This window comes from Semicossyphus pulcher, unplaced genomic scaffold (assembly GCF_022749685.1).
Source record: "Semicossyphus pulcher isolate SPU_LCO1_2020_fin unplaced genomic scaffold, fSemPul1.0.p SCAF_10, whole genome shotgun sequence".
Taxonomy (NCBI): domain Eukaryota; kingdom Metazoa; phylum Chordata; class Actinopteri; order Labriformes; family Labridae; genus Semicossyphus; species Semicossyphus pulcher.
Window position 1 is genome coordinate 22,907,744 of NW_027211604.1, and position 20,626 is coordinate 22,928,369.

Below are 20,626 nucleotides of genomic sequence, written 5' to 3' on the forward strand. Positions count from 1 at the left end.
TGTTCTGAATCATTTAAGCTAATCATATGTGTCTAAATCCACTCATGATCATTTTTAATTCACTAAAAATAGGTAGCTTTAGTGCATGCATCAGCAAGCCACATATAGTATGTGCGCTTCATGAAAATATTCTTAAATAATCTAAAAATGCTGAGTCAAACGTGCCTGTTTCGGGTCCCATCGGAGAGAACACAAATTGTACCCTGCTGTAGATAAAAGGAAGCTCCTCCTGCTCTTTCTCCTCTTCTTTCTCCTCCTGACTTCTTCCAGTTCTCAGTCTGCATGACTGACATCACAGACCCAAACATATAATCTGTGTGACCCAGTTTCCATGGTCATGCACGCTGGCTGTCGCTGCAGCGGCACACAGGCAGAAGGAGGCTACTCCATCCAGAGCCCCGGCCTGCTGTGTGAGGGGGATAACAGCGACATGGGAGTCGGCTCTCTAAATCCTGAGGCCCTGATATCATCTGCTGCTCAAACATACATACAGAAGCGCCTTATACAAGAAGACTACAGAGTGGAGCAACTGATGAACACTGACACACTGTTATTTAGTAAATTATTTAGTCATCAAACCCTCGTCCTGGAGCTCTCTTTGGCATGAGAGCTCCCTGCGTGAATGTTTTAAAGGTCCAATAACTGCTACCAATTTAGTGTACGCCGAGTAGCAGAAAAATGACCTTGACATATTTCTGCAGGGAGTTTGGCAAGATGTTTAACTGACAACTGTGCCTCAGCATCAACATCTGGCTGGAACGTGTCTCACAAAACCTCCTGAAGATTTAAGCAGTCAGATTTCATCCCATCTGGATTGCTGCTTGGCTTTTAGCTGAAAAGTTGTTCTTTTAATATAGAAAAGGTTTTCGCTCCAGATCGATCACACCCTGGACTGAACCTGTCCCATGTTCTTCCCGCTGGTTGGAGCACTCTACGCCAAAACTACCAGAAACAAGAGCTGTCTTTCCAAAGGCTGTCAGTCTGATAAACAGTAAACACCTGTCCCAATGTCAGGAACGATCCATGTGCAACAGCCCCGAGACACAAACATCTACTGTGGCTGTAAATGATATTATTTGTTGTCACTGTTAGACACTGTTTAGATGTGTTTATCATGCAAATATCATTGATGTCAAACATAAATGCATGCACACTTTTTATACTGTAAGTACTAGTATAGCTATCAATCCTATGTATATAAAGCAACCTATATACATTTCTGTGTATTGAGGTTAATGGTTACTGGACTGTTCTTACGTGGTCTTGCGAAAACTCAACATGCTTTTACACTACATTTCACATTCACCCATTCACACTTACACACCGAGGGACCTGGGGATCGAACCACCAACCTTTCGATTGAGGGACGACCAACTCTACCACTGAGCCACAGCTGCCCCAATGGGAAACCAGAGCTATTCTCTGAGTGTTACACCACATTATTGTTTTGTGAGATTATAGACCCTTTACTGTCAGCCACATACTTCTGATATGATGGTACTTTACCTTAAACATGATTCTAGCTCTTTTTGCTCTATTGTCAATATAAGGGAACAGATCATTGTGTTTTCATGTACATATAAACAATTAACAATTATACTTAATATTATTTGGGACTTTAAAGTCTATTTTCTCTTTTTACAAACAAAAATCCTACTTTTACCACACTTGGTTAAGCAACTACAAATAGACTTGTGGGGTGCAGCTGGGTTACTCGTCATCTACCGTTTCTAATGGTGTTCAACAAATGTATGTTTTATCAGCGTGACCAGACCCGTGACGGTAACTTTTGGAAACAAAAACGCATTCTACTTCCTGTCGCCAAACGCACAACAGACTTTTCCTGTAGATAGGTTGCGGAAAACGTGTATGATAACAAAACGTTTGCATTTAACCAGGTATTGACGGTATTGCAAAATCCATGCCGTGGCAGAATGTGACACCGGTGACGGTGTGAAACCAGTATACCGCCCACCCCTAGTTTACATGCACAACACATAACCAGGATACTTCAAAAACCTTGATAATAACTAGTATTCTAGTGCACACGTAAACATACTTAACTTAATATCTTTGTGTAGTGGACAAAAAAACATTTGATGCCATCATTGAGGCCTTTGGGAAACACTGAACTGATGTTTTTGACCATTTCTTAGCATTTTATTGACCAAACAACTAACTGCTAAATCGAGAACATAATCAACAGATTATTTGACCAATAAAATAATAGCAAGTTGCACCCCTAATCTAGTTTGAATTGTTTTGGACTTTCATAATGGTCCATAAATGTACATATCACTTTTTATCTCGAACATCTTTTACTGCACACAGCAGCTCACCCGAGGCCTCTTCCAGACCACACGTCCGATCCTGTTGCCCAGGTAGAAGAGCGAGTCGTCGGTGGCGGGGAAGCGGGGGTCCTCGAAGAGCAGGCCACTCTGCAGACACTGCCTCTTCAGGGTGGAGTACTGCTGCCCCTCGAAGGCCTTCACTGAAGTGAACATACTGCAGCCCTGAGGGACACAGATAGGAAGAGGAGGTGGTGGTGGGGGGGGGGCTGTCAGGCTTAAGTTGTTCCGTGCGTATCACACACACAGATACACATCATATCATCACACATTTCATGTCCACCGTATTTCATCACAAAAACAGTTTTTTTCTTCAACATGTGGCTTCCCCTGGCATTTTGGAAACCAATTTTCCTCCCTCCACCTCCGCTCCTCCGCTCACACAAAGCTGACTGACAGCAGAATCCGCCAGACTTTAATACCTTTACAGTGAAAGCTCTCAGTGGAAATAGGAAGTCGATCTGCTCTGCTGCCTCGAGCAGAGCTGGGATCCACTGGGTCAAAATGATTAATCTGCCAATTCACTGATATCCTCCGGGGCCTAATTATCACTGTTATGCATTAAAGCAGCCATGGACACATTGATCAGCTCGGTACTGGCAGAGTTTACAGACTTAAGGCAATCTAAGATGGAGGTATTGAAGGGATGATCAATACTGAAATAACACAAACCTATCAACCTTTTAATCTACATTTCACTTTATGAGCCACTGCCTCTCTATCAGCAGGATTATTAACAGTTATGACCAATCAATATAGAGATTACAGTGTGAAAATGATCAAGACGGGTGTTCAAACTGTAACTCTGATGTTGATTTACGTATTTGTCCATTGAAAGCTTTACTACTAATTCATAATCCTCACCAATATTCACTCCCCTCTTAGCTCTGTGGCACCATTCTGATACTGATGTCATATATCAGTCTGATACTGACTGAAATACTAAAATTGGGTTCAGGATATCAGAATCAGAAATACTTTTGGGCATTACAGTTGCTCTGACACAGAGAGAGCATAGAGAAATGTGGCCTAATATGTGGCCTAACCCAGGCAGATCTATTCTATTAAATCCTTGACAGCCATTTTGCTTGGAGGAACAAGGAGAGAGCTACCTTGCCTGTCAAAAGAAAGCGAAAGTGTCTCCTGTTTGAAGGTATTCCATGCTTGCGACGCCAAAAAGTTCTACAGCTACTTGCAATATCTGCAAAGTTATTACGTTCATGTTTAATGGAGTTTATAGAATGACTTTAATTCAATGCTAATGTTGCCTCACACGCGAAAGAATGATCCGAGTCTCTCCCACACAGCGAGGCATTTAGCTTCATTATCAGACACCAGTATCAGGTTGGTAGTATGTAAACTAAAAACTCAGGTATAAATATTTAGACTGAAAAAGTTGGATCAATGCATATGGGCCTGTGTCCAATAATGGGATTGTTTTGCGCTGGCAGCGCGCACAACCTCAATTTCAGAGCGCTTATCACTTATAACTTACTGTTGCTAGGTTACGAAAGTTGTCTGGCGGCAATTCCGCTTCCCTCGGTAATGATCGTTAAGTCTGTTTTAAATTGCTCTGTTTGCTTCATATTTGCTTTACTTCAAGGAAATTTTAGAAAAGAAAACATAACAACAATGGAAGGGAATCGTGTGCTGGCATTAGCAGCAGCTCTACACCTGGAATTTGTTCCCTTGAAAAAAACGAGGGTGGACAAAGTTGATATCTGAGGTCCCACCCCTTCCTGATTTTGATTGGTCGATGAGGAAGAAGTGACATTGATGAGCATGGCTGTGTTCCAAAGATTATTTTCAGCTGAGAGCGCTGTGAGTGCAGCGACAGAAAACAGCTGAAGCAGAGGGTGTTTTTGCGCTGAGGACGCTGAGTGCTCAGAAAGAGAACTGCATTGGTTTTGTATAAAAAATGGATGTTGCCAGCTCAAAAAACAGCGTTAGTGGTTGCAGGCCCTACCTCTTTTTTGGTCTCCACCAACCGAAGGAAATATCAGCCTTTTTGGCTGGAACATGTTCCAACAGTAAGTCTCCAACTTGGTGTTTATCTGGAGAAAAGTTGAAGGATAATTGTCCAAGTTATGATCTTCACTTCACTTCACTTCACTGGTATCCAATGTCTTATAGTCTCTGAAAATATGTCTGCTGATATGTAATTTTTTGGCTCTAGATGGAGATGCACAAGTTTCCTCAAGTGATGTCACTTAAGTCAGTGTCAGATGGATCTGAACACTCCAAGTTTAAAAATGTGTGTGGAGTTAAATGTAGTGACCTCTGTAGATGGCCTCTCATTTCTTGTTGGTTCTAAGAGCTTAAGGCTACATTAGCAGCTACTAACAAACACACCTGAATCTGCATTATGGGTAATGTATGTTTTGACAAGGAAGAGGAAGGTGTGTAATAAAAAAGATAATCTCTTGCTCTGCTGTATTGATTTTGATATTTCTGTATATGTCCATCGTGAATCAAACAATAGTTTATGAGTGTGATGCTAAATCTAGGGCGTTCTTAACTTCATTTTTTATGTTTGTGCTTCGTGAAAAAAATATGGAATATTGGTGTTGACCTGAACAGTCAGTATTGTTCAGGGTATAAATGAAAATATTGATCAGCTGGGCTAATTCTTCAAAGAATGCTCCTGAGCACAAACAGGGAAAAGAAATGAGAGCTAATTAATGCTTCAGGACCATCAGTCAGATTTGACACTGTCATGAATTTTTAAAGAAGACATTAAGATCAAACGGCCTCAGCAGAATCTGGAACTGTAATTATTCCTGAAATTAACTGATCAAGACGACATGATTACTTTGGATTTATTGCTATCTGCTAACTTGTGAAAGAGAGTAAGACTTAATTTATAAACATTTTCTGTCACGTGGCTAATTAATTATTTATAAGAAATAAATCGATTAGAGAAAAATGCTTGTCACATGTTCCCTTAGAGAAAGGTGACAATGTATTCACACTGTGAGCAACATAATCTACAAGTCCTTCCATTTCACCAGAGCACCGAGAGAGCCTCAACGTGTGGAGTGTTTCATTTTCATATGAGGAAATTATTCATAGTTGAACTTTCCATGGTCATAAATTTGCATACTTTTCTTTCTACTTGTGTCATTTTATTTCATAATCAATACTTCTGCCATCCAGAGCTGTCGACAATGGACATGAGATTCATTACAGACACTCAAACCTCTCAGGTCAGTGAACGCCTCAACAACAACTTCCAGGCCTGGCTGCACATGTTACTAATACAGATGTTTTTATGGGCGGGGTTGGGTTGTATGATGATATATATCATACCCTGTGATGATACGAATGTGTCAGTAAGCTAATGATTATTAACATAATCGATTAATCTGCTCAAATATTTCTCAATTTGCAATCAAACATTTCTTGTTTGGACTATAAAATATTGAAATAATATTAATATAAGACTGCAAAACCTAAAAAAATACTAATATCTATATATATATCTATATATATAGATATATATATATCTATATATATATATCTATATAATACAAATTATATATATTTAATTAATTAATTGCAGAAGTCCAAATTGTATTTTTGGCTTTTTGCCTTTATTGGATAGGATCACTGAAGAGAGACAGGAAACGAGGGGAGGAGAGAGTGGGGGACGACATGCCGAGGACTGTTGGCTCTGTACATGGGGCGCCCGCTCCAACAACCGAGCCAAACCAGCGCCCCAATTTTCAACTATTTTGATAAAGTCAGCTCTTTTATTGCATGGCTTAAGCATAAAATTCAATTCATGACATTTTAACACCACTTAGAATTCAATTTAATCCCCTTTTAACAGCCATACTTACGAGCCACTGTGCTGCGGTGAACAATGAAAGCTTTTGGTCTCAACCTTTTCCTTCAAGCATCATGTGAACCCCTCAGATTTGTCCTGCAATGCAGCGGAGGTTTTAAATCACTGAGATGCGGTGCAGAAAATTATTTCAAGAGAAGCTACAGTTGGGAACTCTTGGCAGTTTTGCCAGCAAAATTAGTCAAATATCAAAATATTGCTATCAAGAGTGTGAGTGATACAATTTAAATCATGTAATCTGTTCAATATCTCTACTAGAAGCTTGTGGATGATGTTGTAGGTGAACTGATCCAACGTTTTCTTCTTTAATCCAGTTCTAAAGTTAATAAGGTGTCACAATGAATACAGTCAACACTACAGGCTCCACAGTACAGGTCCACCACTGTGGGAGCACACACAGGGAGTGATCAGCAGTATCAGCAGTAGCGTTACTCATCAACGTTAGCTCCCCGCAGCAGAGGAGTTGCTTGAGCTCACGGTCATGTTTCCATGCCAGAGTAACCCGTTTAAGGAGCTTTAACAAGATTGCTCTTAATCACAGCTGGACCTTGTGTGAACTGTACAGTGTACCGCTCTGACATTAACATGTGCCGACTGTGACACAGGTGGGTGGTGAGTATCTGGGTTGAATACAGTCTCCACAGGTATGATAAATTGTTCTGGGAAAGAATTGGTTTACCTATTTGAATCGATTTCAAGAATGGAAATGAGGTTGAGGACACTGGAGGCTTCTTTTGTTGAGTCTTCAGGAGTGGTCGGGATCAGGCCCGGACAAATCCACATCTACATGCAGATCAATACAGGCCTGCTGTTCTCAAGGTTAATATGACAGCCAGCTTTGTTTTGCTTGAACCCCCAAGAAGCAGCTCAAAATGTAAAGGATTTACCTGCACGGTGGCTTAGTCAAGTCTGCAACCCTTTTCATAAAATGTTTGCCAGCATGAAAATTAATTTGGACATTTTGGATGTGTTCTGAGGATTTTATATAAAATCTGCCATAAGAAGAGTCTGTAAAAGAGACCGTTCTCTGTCATTTCTTTATTAAAATAACCTCTTGTGGTTATGCTAATAGACACTGGAAAGTTTGAGGTTCATAGTGTGAGCAGATATTAGTTCATTGCTCATGTGTCAGCCCATAAACGACTACAAGTTGAGTTACTGAAATGACCCAGCTAGCAGGGAACGTTCCCATAACATCGGCTAACATTACCTACAAGTTCTAATTACGTTTGAAAGAAAACGTTTTAATCTAATATTCAAAGAACGTTTTGAGGATGTTTATCATTTCAAATAAAGTTCTTGTAACGTTAAAACTTAAACTAAGACAAAACGTTATAACTGCAACATTCTGAAGACATTTTCGGATGTTATTGAGGCCTGGGATGTCAGAACAGCTCTTATAAAACATTTGCTCAATTTACATAAAAGAAGAGAGGGAGAAAGGTAGAACATGCTTACTGCAACATTCTGAGGATCTTTTCAGGATGTTAGTACGGCCTGAACTATCAGAACGTGATTTATAAAACTTTCCTGAAATGTGTTTGAACATTCTCACAGCAACGTTCTTAAAATGTTTTCAGAGAACGTTCTCCTGCTATTAAAAGGAACCTTCTGGGAACCAGATAAACACTTCCCGCTCAAAACATTACCAGAACATCGCACGTAACATTCACAGAACATTCTGAGAACAAAAACATTTCTAGCTTAGGATGTCTTACAAAGCAGGTCAACATTTAGAAGTTTGTCCATCAACACACTTTATTTCTAGATCAAAGGGAATGTTACCAACAAAGTTTTATGTACACGATGGGGTGGGTTAAGAAAACTCTTTTTTTAAACAATGAACAAAATTCTGTCCTAATCTTAACCGAGCAGTTTTGTTACCCAGGCTTAACCAAACACATTTTTTTAAAGGATCTCTTAAATGTGGATTTTAACCTGGAACTGGAACCTGGAAATTATCTGTCATTACCATCATTGTTGTTTTTGCTTATTGTGATGTCATTTCCTGGAGTGTTTTCCTGAAGCTCTGCACCCACAAGACATAATGACATCAATAACTTGCCACACGAACGTACAATGAGAAAAACTGAAGCTGAAAGCTTTTGCTTTTCTTAAAAAATCAATGCTCTAACTGGGGCGCTGGTTTAGCTCAGTTTGTAAAGCAGGCGCCCCGTGTACAGAGGCTACAGTCCTCGACACACTGATCCCAGGTGCGACTCTCGGTCTGCAGGTCATTTGGTGCATGCCATTCCCCACTCTCTACTGCCCACATTTCCTGTCTCTGTTCAGCTGTCCTATCCAATAAGGCAAAAAGCAAAAATATATATATATGAATGAATGCTCTAGCTAATATGGTTCTTATTTTAGATCAAACAGGAAATATAAACAACAATCTTGTGCGGCCTGTTCCCTGCCCTCTGTTTTCACAGGGTTACAGAACTGTGATCATGATTCATGTTATTTTACAGTTGAAAGATAAACTTGTTATAGAGCTCTTATGGACTCTGGTGTAATGGCCACACTTGTAAATTTAATAAAACATAACTTTGAAATTCTTGTTTGATGGCCAACGTACCACTGAGTCCAAGTTTATAAGCAACGTCTGTACAAAACAAAACATACTAAATCCAAAAGTATCATCCAACAGCTTAAGCTTTTTTAACTGACGCTGAGCTCCAGCAGGGAGGTGGGAGGGAAATGTTAAGGTGGTGTAGGAGAGATTGTCCCTTTTAGAGCTTTTTTCACTGTAGTTTAGCGCTCAGGTGAGATCTGGTTATGATGATGTTTGTCAGCTATGCTGACAGAAGGTGTCTCACAGATGAAGCAGTGCAGACGTATCCCATTAAAGGCCTGAAATTGACATAATATCTTATGTTTATGAGGAAATATGCGTGTTGATCCAGGTGTAGATACACACACTTGGTTAATGCAATCAGATCTCTAGGGGCGGCTGTGGCTCAGAGGTAGACTCGGTCGTCTTTCAATCAGAAGGTCAGAGCCTTCGAAGGCTGTATTTAAAGGCCGACAGAAGCGTCGAAGGCTGTCCCAATTCGAAGGCTCCTTCAGATGCGGCCGACAAATGTGTCCTCCGTTTCCCTGGCCGCTAAGGATCCAACGGGTGCATCCTTCATCCATTGCGCGTTAATTCAAACGAAATGGCAGACTTTTAAACGGCCAAGGAATACACTTTAAAATGTAAAAGTTTCTGGTTTCAACTCAGTCGACACATGTTTAAGAAAACGAAAGGGCCCTTGAAACAAATTATCTTTAAAATAATAGGTTAAGTTACGCGACGTTAGTTATGCTAGCTAGTTAGCCCCCTAGCTACCTGTTGATAGGCGACGGGAGTGGTGTTCGTTGACGCAAGGGTAGACCAGACCGTCTCATTTCAACGGTCTACACAGGCTATGAATGGAGCATCCTCCGTGGACTGCCTCCTTCGAAGGCTGCAGCCTGTGGATTGGGACACAGCTTTCATGCTCTAAGAGTACCCAAATGATTAAGCATGCACTTCTACAACACTGTCACATTCACAGTGGACAGCGTGATGGACAACTCTTCCTTGTCAAAACCTAGGACCCAGATTTTGCAACCCATCAACTACAGAAACCGTTTAGGTCCTTGTAAGTATTTGCGTGTTTTCTTAGTGTCTGCTATGATAGAAAGCAGAACTTCTTTGGATATATTGGCTTCAAATTAGACAATAAAAGCAGGAATATCTCAACTTGGGCTTTAAGAACTAGATTGAACATCTAATTAGGAAAGTTAACAGTTGATTGATCAATAATGACAATAATCGTTACAGCCCTGGTAAGATTACACTTAAACTCTTTACAGACGAGCCTACCTTGATCTAATTAATTAGGAATTAGTCACAGAACCAGAAGACATAAAGTAGCAAGTAACAAAGCAAAAACAAGGAGACAAGAATAAGTAAACACTTCATGACTGTTATCCAGAATATAAACGGTATAATATTAAATCCATCATCTTTTCTATCCTGCAAACTGTAATAAACCCGAATCCAGTTTAAGTCTCTCAACGCCACGTTACTACCAAGCAGCACTTTCAAATTAAGTATTTTTTAATTGGGCTGAGTTGACCTGCTCACCTTCCAGCGGTGCTCAATGATATCTAATATCAGGGGAAAATGAAGTGAACACAAAATGGATGGATGCCAAATATAAAGGACGGCAGCTTGAAATCTGACTAACGTACCTTTCAAATATCATTAACCTGAGGGCAATCAAACAGAGTTTTCCTGACATTCAGAGATCCAAGTTGTATGTATGTGTCGACTCCAAACCAGCTGTTAAAGTAGCGATCGAGGAGCCTCATAAACAGCACTCACTTAGATGTGATAATACATATTTGACCACTACAAGTATTCATCTGCATGATGCATCGAAAAGACTCACATCCAGACAAACTGGTGAACAGGGTTAGATCTGAAATAACACTTTGTTTTCACCCTTTAATAAAGCCTCACGTCTGCACAGTGTTTGACCTTAATTACAGAAAAAAATCCAGTAACTTGGATTCAGAGGCGTTAACAGGCTAGCTGACTCTTGAGTGATAAAGTAAATTCCTAGGGGAGCGAGGAGGTCGCAGTTGGAAGCTAAGTCTGACAGATGGCCCGGTGTCTTGGCTCGTGACTGCAATGGGGAAAACCATGCTGTCATCTGGCCTCCGTGGACGGCCGACAGCATTACCTGCAGAGAACCGATCCTGAGAAGCTGCTGCACTGGATGCCTTCACTACTGCGGCGAGAAAACAAAGCACTGATCTGAGACAAAGATGATCAGCTTCTTTCAAATAAACTGTCAATAAAACGAGATATCCTGTTTGGAATTTCATATGTTCCCAATCATCCAGTGTTCCACCCTTAACAAGCACTCGCGCTGTTAACTAGGAGCAGCAAAACAAGCTTGAAAACCCAACATCTGACATATCTGACCTCCCATATGGCTAATGTGTTAGCTAACAGCTGCGTATCTAAACACCCAGCATACAAGAAGCAACATAAGCATTTATTTTATGTCCTGTCCAACCAACAAAATCTAAATCAGGCAGCAACTGCGGGGGCTGAAATATGAAGCAAACTCTTGAGTGCCAAAGAACTGCAGTTTCATTAATGACCACTTGGGGTTGGCTCTAAAAGAGAGTCAATCCCCATCGACACTGATATTAGAATACCCAACTTTACAGCCAAATTTAACATGTTTACTGCCTGGTGCAAAACCTGGTTTGATCTCTATTATGGCTCATTTCTTTTTAAGTACAACTGTATAATTTTGACAACTTGCTCCTTGCTCTGCTCAAACTCTAACTTCAGGTCCAAATATGGACAATTCTGGAGCCCAAAAGACCCCAAATGTTGTCAGCCAAAATGCCAAACGTGATGCTTTTAAACCAATGCGTGATATTCTTATTTAGTCTATGATCTTAAAACAATATTGACTCATTTAGGCTCAGTTTCAGTGTCCACCATCTCGTGAGGGAATATCTGGTTCTTTCAGTGCTGAATATTTCCCTTTGTTTCACCAGAACGTTGCTAACTATGCTGAAAGTCAAGGAAAACAGCTAACAGCTACTGCTGGAAATCAAACCAACAAAGACCTGAAAGACTCGACAAATGACTGAATAATTTCCTCATAACTTCTAAATAACAGCAACAACAACACTTCTGCTGTACATAGCTTAATTAGGTATACAGAATAAAAACATAAGAAATATATAACCAGTTTAAACCACAAGCACAAGGTAATTGACAGTCAGTCTCCCAAAGGTGGATGAATAATGCAGTCTGAAAGCAGCTGACAGAAATGACTGTATCTCTCCTTTACACGCCGAGGTTGAAATGAGTTTGTTGCTAAAGCTAATCTTTGGCTTGGTTGACATGTTTTGTAGGAGGTGGGAGGTATTGTGTTCCTGTTATGATTAATTCATTTAGAACTAATCATTTCTAAATTGTGTACACATCTTACAAATTGTGCTGCATCTTGGGATGCCATGCGACTGAATGAAAGTTATCCGTGCTTGACGCTTCTGCTTTCTGATATACAGAATTCAAGACCTTTGCCTGTTGTATTATTTAAGATGTCTTTTTTCATTTGCAAAAAGACTCATCCATCCCCTTAATGTGTTAAATCCTCTTTGATCAAAGTATTTAATACATGCGTTTCTAAAGCATGTCAACATCTCTGAGCTGTGAGCAGAAAAATCACCTCAGAAAATCTCACGTTTGATATCACCTGATTTCAGCTCCGTGACCTTCGCCTTCCTAAAGTTCTATCACGGAGAGCCAACGCTTTGAGTGGGCAACAGATGCTTTATGTGGGAAAAACACTGTTGCGATGCAGAAACACGTTAAAGGAAAACATGACCCGTGATGATATAAGATTTCAGCTCTCCTACAAGTGGGAAAGCAAAACAGATGGCAAAGCATTAGATGGAAGAAGGTGGAAACTCAATAAAAAACGCCTACACCACAGGAAGAATGGGACCGCAACAAACCACAGGAGATAGAAATGATTCTATTAGTCATGTAGTGGCTCAAAGTGGCCAATTTGTTTCCCTAATTTCAGAGATAATGGATAATATAGACAGAAGAGACAAGATGGCGGGCAAAGTGTGGCTGGTGTTAAGACAGGATTCCTGTTATTCATCACACTAACTTCTTTCATCAATAGAGAAAGAAGTTCTTCTTTATTTATATTTTTCAGCTGTACACTACTGATCCTAAATGGATGTTGTATGTTTATGAGGATTTCTGAATTACCTGGCTGGGGTTAAACCGTTTGTGAAAAGCAACAAAGACATACAGAGAATGAGTTGCACAGAACTTTTAGTTTTATAGTCCAGTCATTGTTGAGAAAGAACATAACTAAATAAAAGTCGACACAGCCTGCTTGCTGACCACTGCCACCCACCGACACTGAAGCATTGCATACTCTACCCACCGTTGTTCTACTTTCTACTCCCTGGGTAACATGTTGCCAAACAGCTGACATTTTGCAAGCTCTGACTAATTTACACTCTCTTGTAATCCTGTGTTATTGTTCTTTATAGTCGCATGATAAAATACTGAAATGAGTCCTTCTTCACTGCTTAAAACAGTAGCTTGTTTCCTACATGAAACCAGATCCTACATTTTACGGTGGTATTGATATTGGAACCACTCCATTCAACACCAAATGTACGGTAACAGCAGATATCAGTGTCTGCAAAAAGCATACCTGGCATGTTAGCTTCATTTTTATCTAGGTTATTAGCCAGATAAATGCCAAACTGTAGGCTTTAAATGTAGTCCAAAACCAACGGGTGACATCACGGTGATGAAATCCTTTAATTAGTTACCGCCTATGATCTTACCTCCCAATCCCGCATGTTTGGGTGGTATCAGAATCCTTTATAGGAGTGGTATCGATATTGGAACTACTCCATTTAACACCAAATGTAAGTTAATTGAAAAAGAGTGAAAGCAATACATAAAAGATCTCAACTGTACGATATATGTTCATGGTTTTTTGGCCATTTTGTCATTATAGGTTAGGAAAGCTGAAGAGAGATAGGAAACATTGGGAGAAGAGAGTGGGGGATGACATGCAGCAAGGGGCCAGGAAAGTCGAACCTGCGGCCGCTGCGTCGAGGACTAGTTCCTCTGTATATGGGGCGCCTGCTTTACCAACTGAGCTAAACCACCCCGTTCATGGCAGACGAATGGTAAAACTAATTGAACTGTTCCAACAGCTGCTCAAACATGAGAAACAATCTGTTGCTGAGCAAAAATGTGCAGAGGAGGAAAACATCTACTGAGGACGAAATGACGGTTAAATTAATTAATGACTGACGGATGATGCAGCCCGCCCTGAAACAATAGAGTCATGATTCAGAAAATGACAGCTCCCGCAGCGGAGAGAGGTGAGAAGCTGGAGGAAAAAGCCGATCAATCAATGATCAATACTCTAAGGAGCCAGTAGAAGTGGCCCTTCCAACAGGCGGGAACACTGCGGGCAGAATAATACAGTGTGTAACGCAGTGTTTCTAGCAGTGTGTATTAATCATCAGCTACACTTCAACTCCAACATGTTGATCCAAGATGACAAATAATTCATAATGCTTACTCTCTGCTCATTTTTGACTCTGCAAAGCTTGTCCTCAGTGTTTCACCCGTTGTTTACTGAACAGTATTACAAGTCTGTCATCTCGTGAAGTGAGAGACTTTGAAGGAGAGGCCAAATCAGTGGTAACAAACCAGTTCCAGACCAGATCTTCACTGCAATTGAACAGAACACCTGAACAAATAGCAGAAGAGTATCACTGCACATTCAACAGTGCTTCATTCTGCCGTGCTTGTCCAACTGAGCAGGAGTAATTGCTGATCAGCAGATGTCAACATTCATTTAATGCTACAAGTGTTGCATGGTTATGCACAGTCCTGGCAGAAGTAACACACAGTTTTTATAATGGTAGCATGGCAGAATTTTGAGAATTCGACTGTCAAACTGATGCACAGCTAACAAGCTGAATTCTGTCTCTACAACAAATGCTAACAGTGGTGATGTGACAGTAATGGTGTGTGTAGCTGCAACAAGTAGTGGCATGTGGAGGTATAGAGTAAAATAATCCACCGTAGCCAGGAGGGAGTCGAAAGTGGAACCTGACATCACTGCAGGCTGAGAGGAAACCCGAGGGACAACATATTGAAATAAGACTTTTTCAATCTAAAAAACATGGCTGACTGAATGATCCCTTTCCAACTAATTGAACCAACCTGATGTCCACCCACTGAGCCCCAATAATGAGTGACAATGAACTTCAAATCCTTCATTTCAAACCATAGACTGTATAAAAAGATGGACAACATGACAGCTCTCTAAATGTGAAGCCAAAACATTTCGAGTGCCCCCTGCTGACTGGCAGCAGCATAGTTCATAAATCCTCCATGTTAACAGATGGGACATGAGTCAAAGTATAAAATCAAAATACACGCCAAATACATTTTTCTCAAACATGGTTTCTGTCATTATAGCTAGTTATTATCATGCTGATTTACGTCTGATTTAAGTGTTCTTTTTTCTGACAAGTTTAGTCTTAATTAGTTATTTCATGCTGTAAAAAGGATGATTGGCAGCTCTGTTGACAAATACGGGTCCTGCAGCCGATCTGTTCTGGATTAGCAGAGTGGAGGAGGATCGTCGAGAGGAGACGTAACTAAAACAATCACTACAGTCATTGAAGTTTCTATATCTGTCAACGTCTGCTTCGGGCCAACACAAAGAAGCTGTTCTGCTGCTATACATGCCAATGTGCGGGATCTTTGCCTTCACCTGGGCTATTTTGGCTTTAGTTTTGTACAATGAGAGCAGATGGAGATGCATCGTCCATCTATAGCCTGATCATTGAAACATTGCTCCGCACTCTATAGGGGTATTTAACATTATAAATATGATCTGAATTGTGATATTACAGATAAAAATGTGATACTGTTGCATTAAGTACAGCAGCTGAATTTTAAAACAGAGCTGTTGTTTGAATAGAGGAACTATTCTATGCCCGTTAAAAAGTTAAGATTGTTACAAAGGGAAGGGGGAAACTTTGTGACAGTTATTAATATAAATCCACAGGAGCATCAAAGGCAGGCTTGTAATAGTTAAATAAGTGACAATAACCAACGATGTCCTCAATATAACAGTATTTCCATCAGGTTACTGCGGCCTCTAAAAACAGTTTCCTTTCATTCAACAACATTGTTCACAAAGCAAAAATGATGAGCCAAGTTTTCCCACTTTTGAACAATAAAATATTTACTAACAACACAAAGTCTGCAGCATGTTTGATTTGATTTAGTTGCCTGCTATTGATACAGGATGATATCATAAGCCTATTTAACACAATCAGTTAAATGTATCTGAATTCATAAAAAACTAAACTACAATCTGATTTGAAATGTTACAACTGAACTCCTTCAGACATTTAAATCTATTTACTTTGTCTACATGATATTGAAAAGTGTATAATCTAATCTATTTATCGACCAACATTGATATATCGTTACACTCCATGGTGGTAGTGTGGCTAACTTTTTAGGCGTAAAATAAGTTAGTCTACATTTGTAACGAAACTGACTAAATGTCTCGAGCAAAAAGATCAAGTAAAAACAGTCCTGGGGTTTTCCAGTACCAGAAGCTCGCACCACTAACACTAAGCGACATTATCAGTACCATGGACAGCGTATATCTAAGAACCATACAGAGCAACAAACTGATCAGCACCCTGGACAGCTCCTGTGTTTCAGCGCTGAATGAGACCAGGCAGCCAACCCTCCTTCAGACCCAACAACTGGCCAGAAAAAAGCCAAATCTACTTATATCTATGGAGGCAGCATCACCGGAGGATAATGGTGCCCCAGCCTACACTTGAAACAATTTTCTCCACACTCAGCCTGCCATAAAAAGGAGAGCCTGTTACTTTAACTCTTTTATTCTGGGTATGATGTTGCCATGTTGTTGCTAGTGACTCTAGGCTAGTGGGGTTCTCTGGAGGGATTATTTCAGTATGTATGTACAGTGTACATGTATGAGAAAGGATAAGCAAATGTAAATCCACCAGTTACATCTTAGAAAATTGAAGAATTATGCAAATCTTAGAGGCAAAGTGCATGCATATTTTATGTTCTAATAGAGGATAATGAAGGAAAGAAACCATAGTTGCACTTTGAGTTCACAAAAAGAATATTAAAGTGATTTGTTGTCGAGGAAAACATTATTTCCTTCCCTGATTAGATATCATGATTATAACTGCTCACAAAGTGCTATCACCTCATTACGGTACACAGCGGGCAGCAGAAGATTCTGGCGGTGTTCTGGTCAGAGATCAGGGTGGAGTGTGTTCAGGGGAGTTGGTATTGGTGGTGGAGGGAGGAGTGACTGATTGAGTCTGCTTCTGCTGACAGACTGATTACACTCCGAGAAGTGAACAGTGAGCAGTAATGCACCAGTATACCAGGGAGAAAGAGAGAGAGAGAGAGAGGGGAGGGAGGGGTGCGCCAGACCATCCCTCATCCACCCCCTCAACCCCCCCTACCCTCCTGCATCAGGGAGGAGGGCTATCCCAGCCTCCCATCCTCCTCCCAGCATCGTGATCTCCTCTCTGCAGTATCTTCTCCTGCTGCCAGCTACTGTAGGCTTGGCCATGACATACGACACTTTGCACTGCAAGTCACTTTTCTCTGCTTACAGTCCACACAGCTTCAGTTCCTCACTTTAATTCCTGTTACCACGATTTCTTTCCCAACATTTAAATACCCAATCGTCTGTTTTGACACCACTTAAATTTGTTTATGTGTAGGGAAGCCTATCTTACAACAAATGATCAAAAACATTGTCCAAATACCAACTTAACAACTACTTAATTTGTTCGACAAATACAATTACATATGTTGCTTTATCGTGTTTAATCCTGATAGTTCTAATGCACTGGTTTTTCTTGTGTTTTTTGTTGCAAATACTGAGAGGGAGACCAAGAGTTTTTTAATCTTACTTGAAGTCGTTAAAATGAAGGGGCTGAAATTCAAATCTGTGTTGCAGTTGTGGACCCCTTGATCGAGATCAAGTTGTGCCATAAACCCCGATTTAATCAGAATTCATGTTAGACATCTAAAAAGAAATTAACTGCTATAATTGTTGTTTTAAAATGAACTGTACATTATTTAACTTGCTGGTGTGGAGGTAACAGCAGTAAGGATAAAATCAGCGATTAAATCAGCCACAGTTGGTAATTTATATTGATTTTAGACCCTGTAGAAACCCCTATTAGACCTGCCGGGAGTCTCCAGACTCCACTTTTCAGAACATTATACCTGGCATGAAGCCTAAACTGGAGCTTACACATGGGCATAGACTATTAATGTGCATCCATTCCCCTCTTGGTGCTCTGCAGAACAACACATTCCTGAGATTATTAATTCATTGCTCCTGATGCGGAGGAAAACAGGCTCCACAGCATCAGACAGAGGCTGAAAACATGACACAAGAACACACTAACAAGTCCCAACTGACAACAAAACTTACTAAGCCTTTCAAGTAGAGCCATTATCAATAACTGTTATTATAATTTAGTTAGAGCAACATTCTTGTAATGTTACAATACTATGAGCCTGCAGATATCATTGCTCCTGAATGCTCCACTGATGTTGTTATTTTCGGATATGGCTTCCATATAGACTTAAGGCAACTGTGGCTTCATCTTTGTGCATAGAAATTATGAATATAAGATCAAAATTTGAATTTGTACAGACCGTTTCCATACCAAATAATGCCCATATATTGTGCTGAATATGTAAACAAGCAATGCAGCCCACAAATAGAAACACTGAAGCAGCTTCAGCGGCTCTGATATTCGATATATGCCGCTATTTTTGCGCAAACTAAAAACGTCCCTAAAATAGCCCCTTCCACACTAGTACAACACGGTGGTTTGATAAATATTTATTTAACCCCCACCCTCACCTCACGTTATCAGCTCAGCCACCCCGCACACAGAGGCCATATGAATCAGACGGCTACGGTAAGTAAGTAATAGGATCTCGGTTCTCCAGAGAATTAACAAGCCGCTTTGTGCGGCTAGCCGAACGCCGCCTCTCCATCTCCAGCAGCCCGTTAGAAGCACCTGCCTGCCCGGGAAGCAGTGCGAACCGGTTTGATGGTTAGCGCGGTTACCTGAACTGAGGCCTCTCCCGTGGCAACGTGGTTCTCTCTCGGGTCCTCCTCCGGGGGTCCAGCCGGTCCGGCTCTCTCTCTCCTGGGGCTGCTGGGAATCCTCACCACGCTCTCCCTGCCTGGTCCGCTGACGGAGCTCCACTCTCCTCTCTCCTCTCCTCACCCGAGCGAGCTGCGTCAAGCTGCCATAAAGAAGACGGCGGGAAGAGCGGAAGTCATCCACTCCTGATTTAAAAATAAAAAGATTCAATCCAAGAATTAAAAACTATTAGCCAGTTGTCTTTACACAGAGAATATGACTGCAAAGTTCCGGGTAGAAAGATAGTTAAAAGAAAAAAATATTATATTTATTATTTATATAAATATAAAATAAAAATAAAATAAAAAATAAGTATAATGTGCATACAAGTAGCTGAAAATGTACATTTAAATAATAATATTTATACAAATATGTGTATTAAAAGTAACCATGAAAAAACATACAATGTCTGGCAGAACTTCATTATTTAACATAGACTGTATAAATAATTATTTAATAATATTTAATCAGTCTACTGACATAATTTATATACAAAACATTGACAATGATAATATGTATGTTTTAAAAAATATTGTGAATTGATAATATCAAATATATCATGTATAACTTGTCTGTAAAAACGGCAGAAAAAGTTAGCGAAACTTGTAAACAAGCTAATTGGTGATATATTATATACATATTTTAGTATGAGCATTAGCAGCTAAACCAAATGTTTGCGTAAACCAAAAACAGAACTAAAGGATATATAATAATCATATATGTCATGATTTAAGCCTTTATTTAATATAATAAATAAAAAAATATTATCCCGAAAATGTAAACAAAAGTATAAAGCGTCTAACGTTGTGTTTTCATGGCAGGATTTATGTTTTATTTTGAAGGATTAAACAGGAAGTCTTATATATGCTCAGTACATGACTGTGGTCCTCAGCTCAACCGCGAGAGGAGGTTGCGCGGGGATGGCGGGGGGGCCGAGGGAGCGATAGAGGCAGAGGGTTGCTGCAGACTGAGCATGCGCAAAGCTAAGAGGCCTGCTGTAATCCCCTTTGTCACAAATAACAAGAGGATGCAATATGCTGTAATTAAGAAAAAAGTATCCCCCTAATTACAGCTTTTCAGTTTCAACGCTGGCTACATGTAACTCCTGAGAAGGTATAAATAAAAAAAATTAGCAGTTTTATTAGGTATTTCTTCTTGAAAAAAATACCAGATACATCCATATCAGCAAAACAAATCAGTAGTGTGAGTTTGGATTGTATTAATAAAAATAAAAAAACGCCAGGTCTAAAACTTTCATATTAACTTATAACATATAGGTACTATTGTGTTTACCTGTCTATTCAAAGGGCATGTAGAAAACATTATTTTTGATGTCTTAAAAAAAAAAAAAAAGAAGCTTAACCTGAACTATAATAAATAATACTATAATGCTGTACAATTTGAAGGTAAAGATGTGTGTAATTAATACTCAGTATTTTGAAAACTAGCCAAAGTGAGAGTAAATTTTTTTTGATAATTTGTTATAGAAAAAGTAAGAAAACTAAACTGTCAAAATGCTAACTGTAAATATTAAAAAATATTGTGTTAAACTTATAAGTTTGAGTATATATAATCTTACTTTAAACACTATATTTATATAATAGTTACATACAAATGAACTACCACT

The 20,626-nt window shown here is 39.8% G+C and overlaps 1 protein-coding gene across 1 annotated transcript in view; it reads right to left on the reverse strand.

The window, feature by feature from the left end:
• The window catches only part of capn5b (calpain 5b), a 59,879-nt gene extending 40,848 nt beyond the window's left edge, over nucleotides 1-19,031 (reverse strand). The window contains exons 1-2 of the mRNA XM_069670493.1: nucleotides 18,921-19,031; nucleotides 2,340-2,513 (exon numbers count right to left, since the gene is read on the reverse strand). Of these exons, the coding sequence (XP_069526594.1) occupies nucleotides 2,340-2,504 (165 nt within the window). The 5' untranslated portion in view covers nucleotides 2,505-2,513; nucleotides 18,921-19,031. The remainder of the gene's footprint in view (nucleotides 1-2,339; nucleotides 2,514-18,920) is intronic.
• Nucleotides 19,032-20,626: the final 1,595 nt, after the last annotated feature.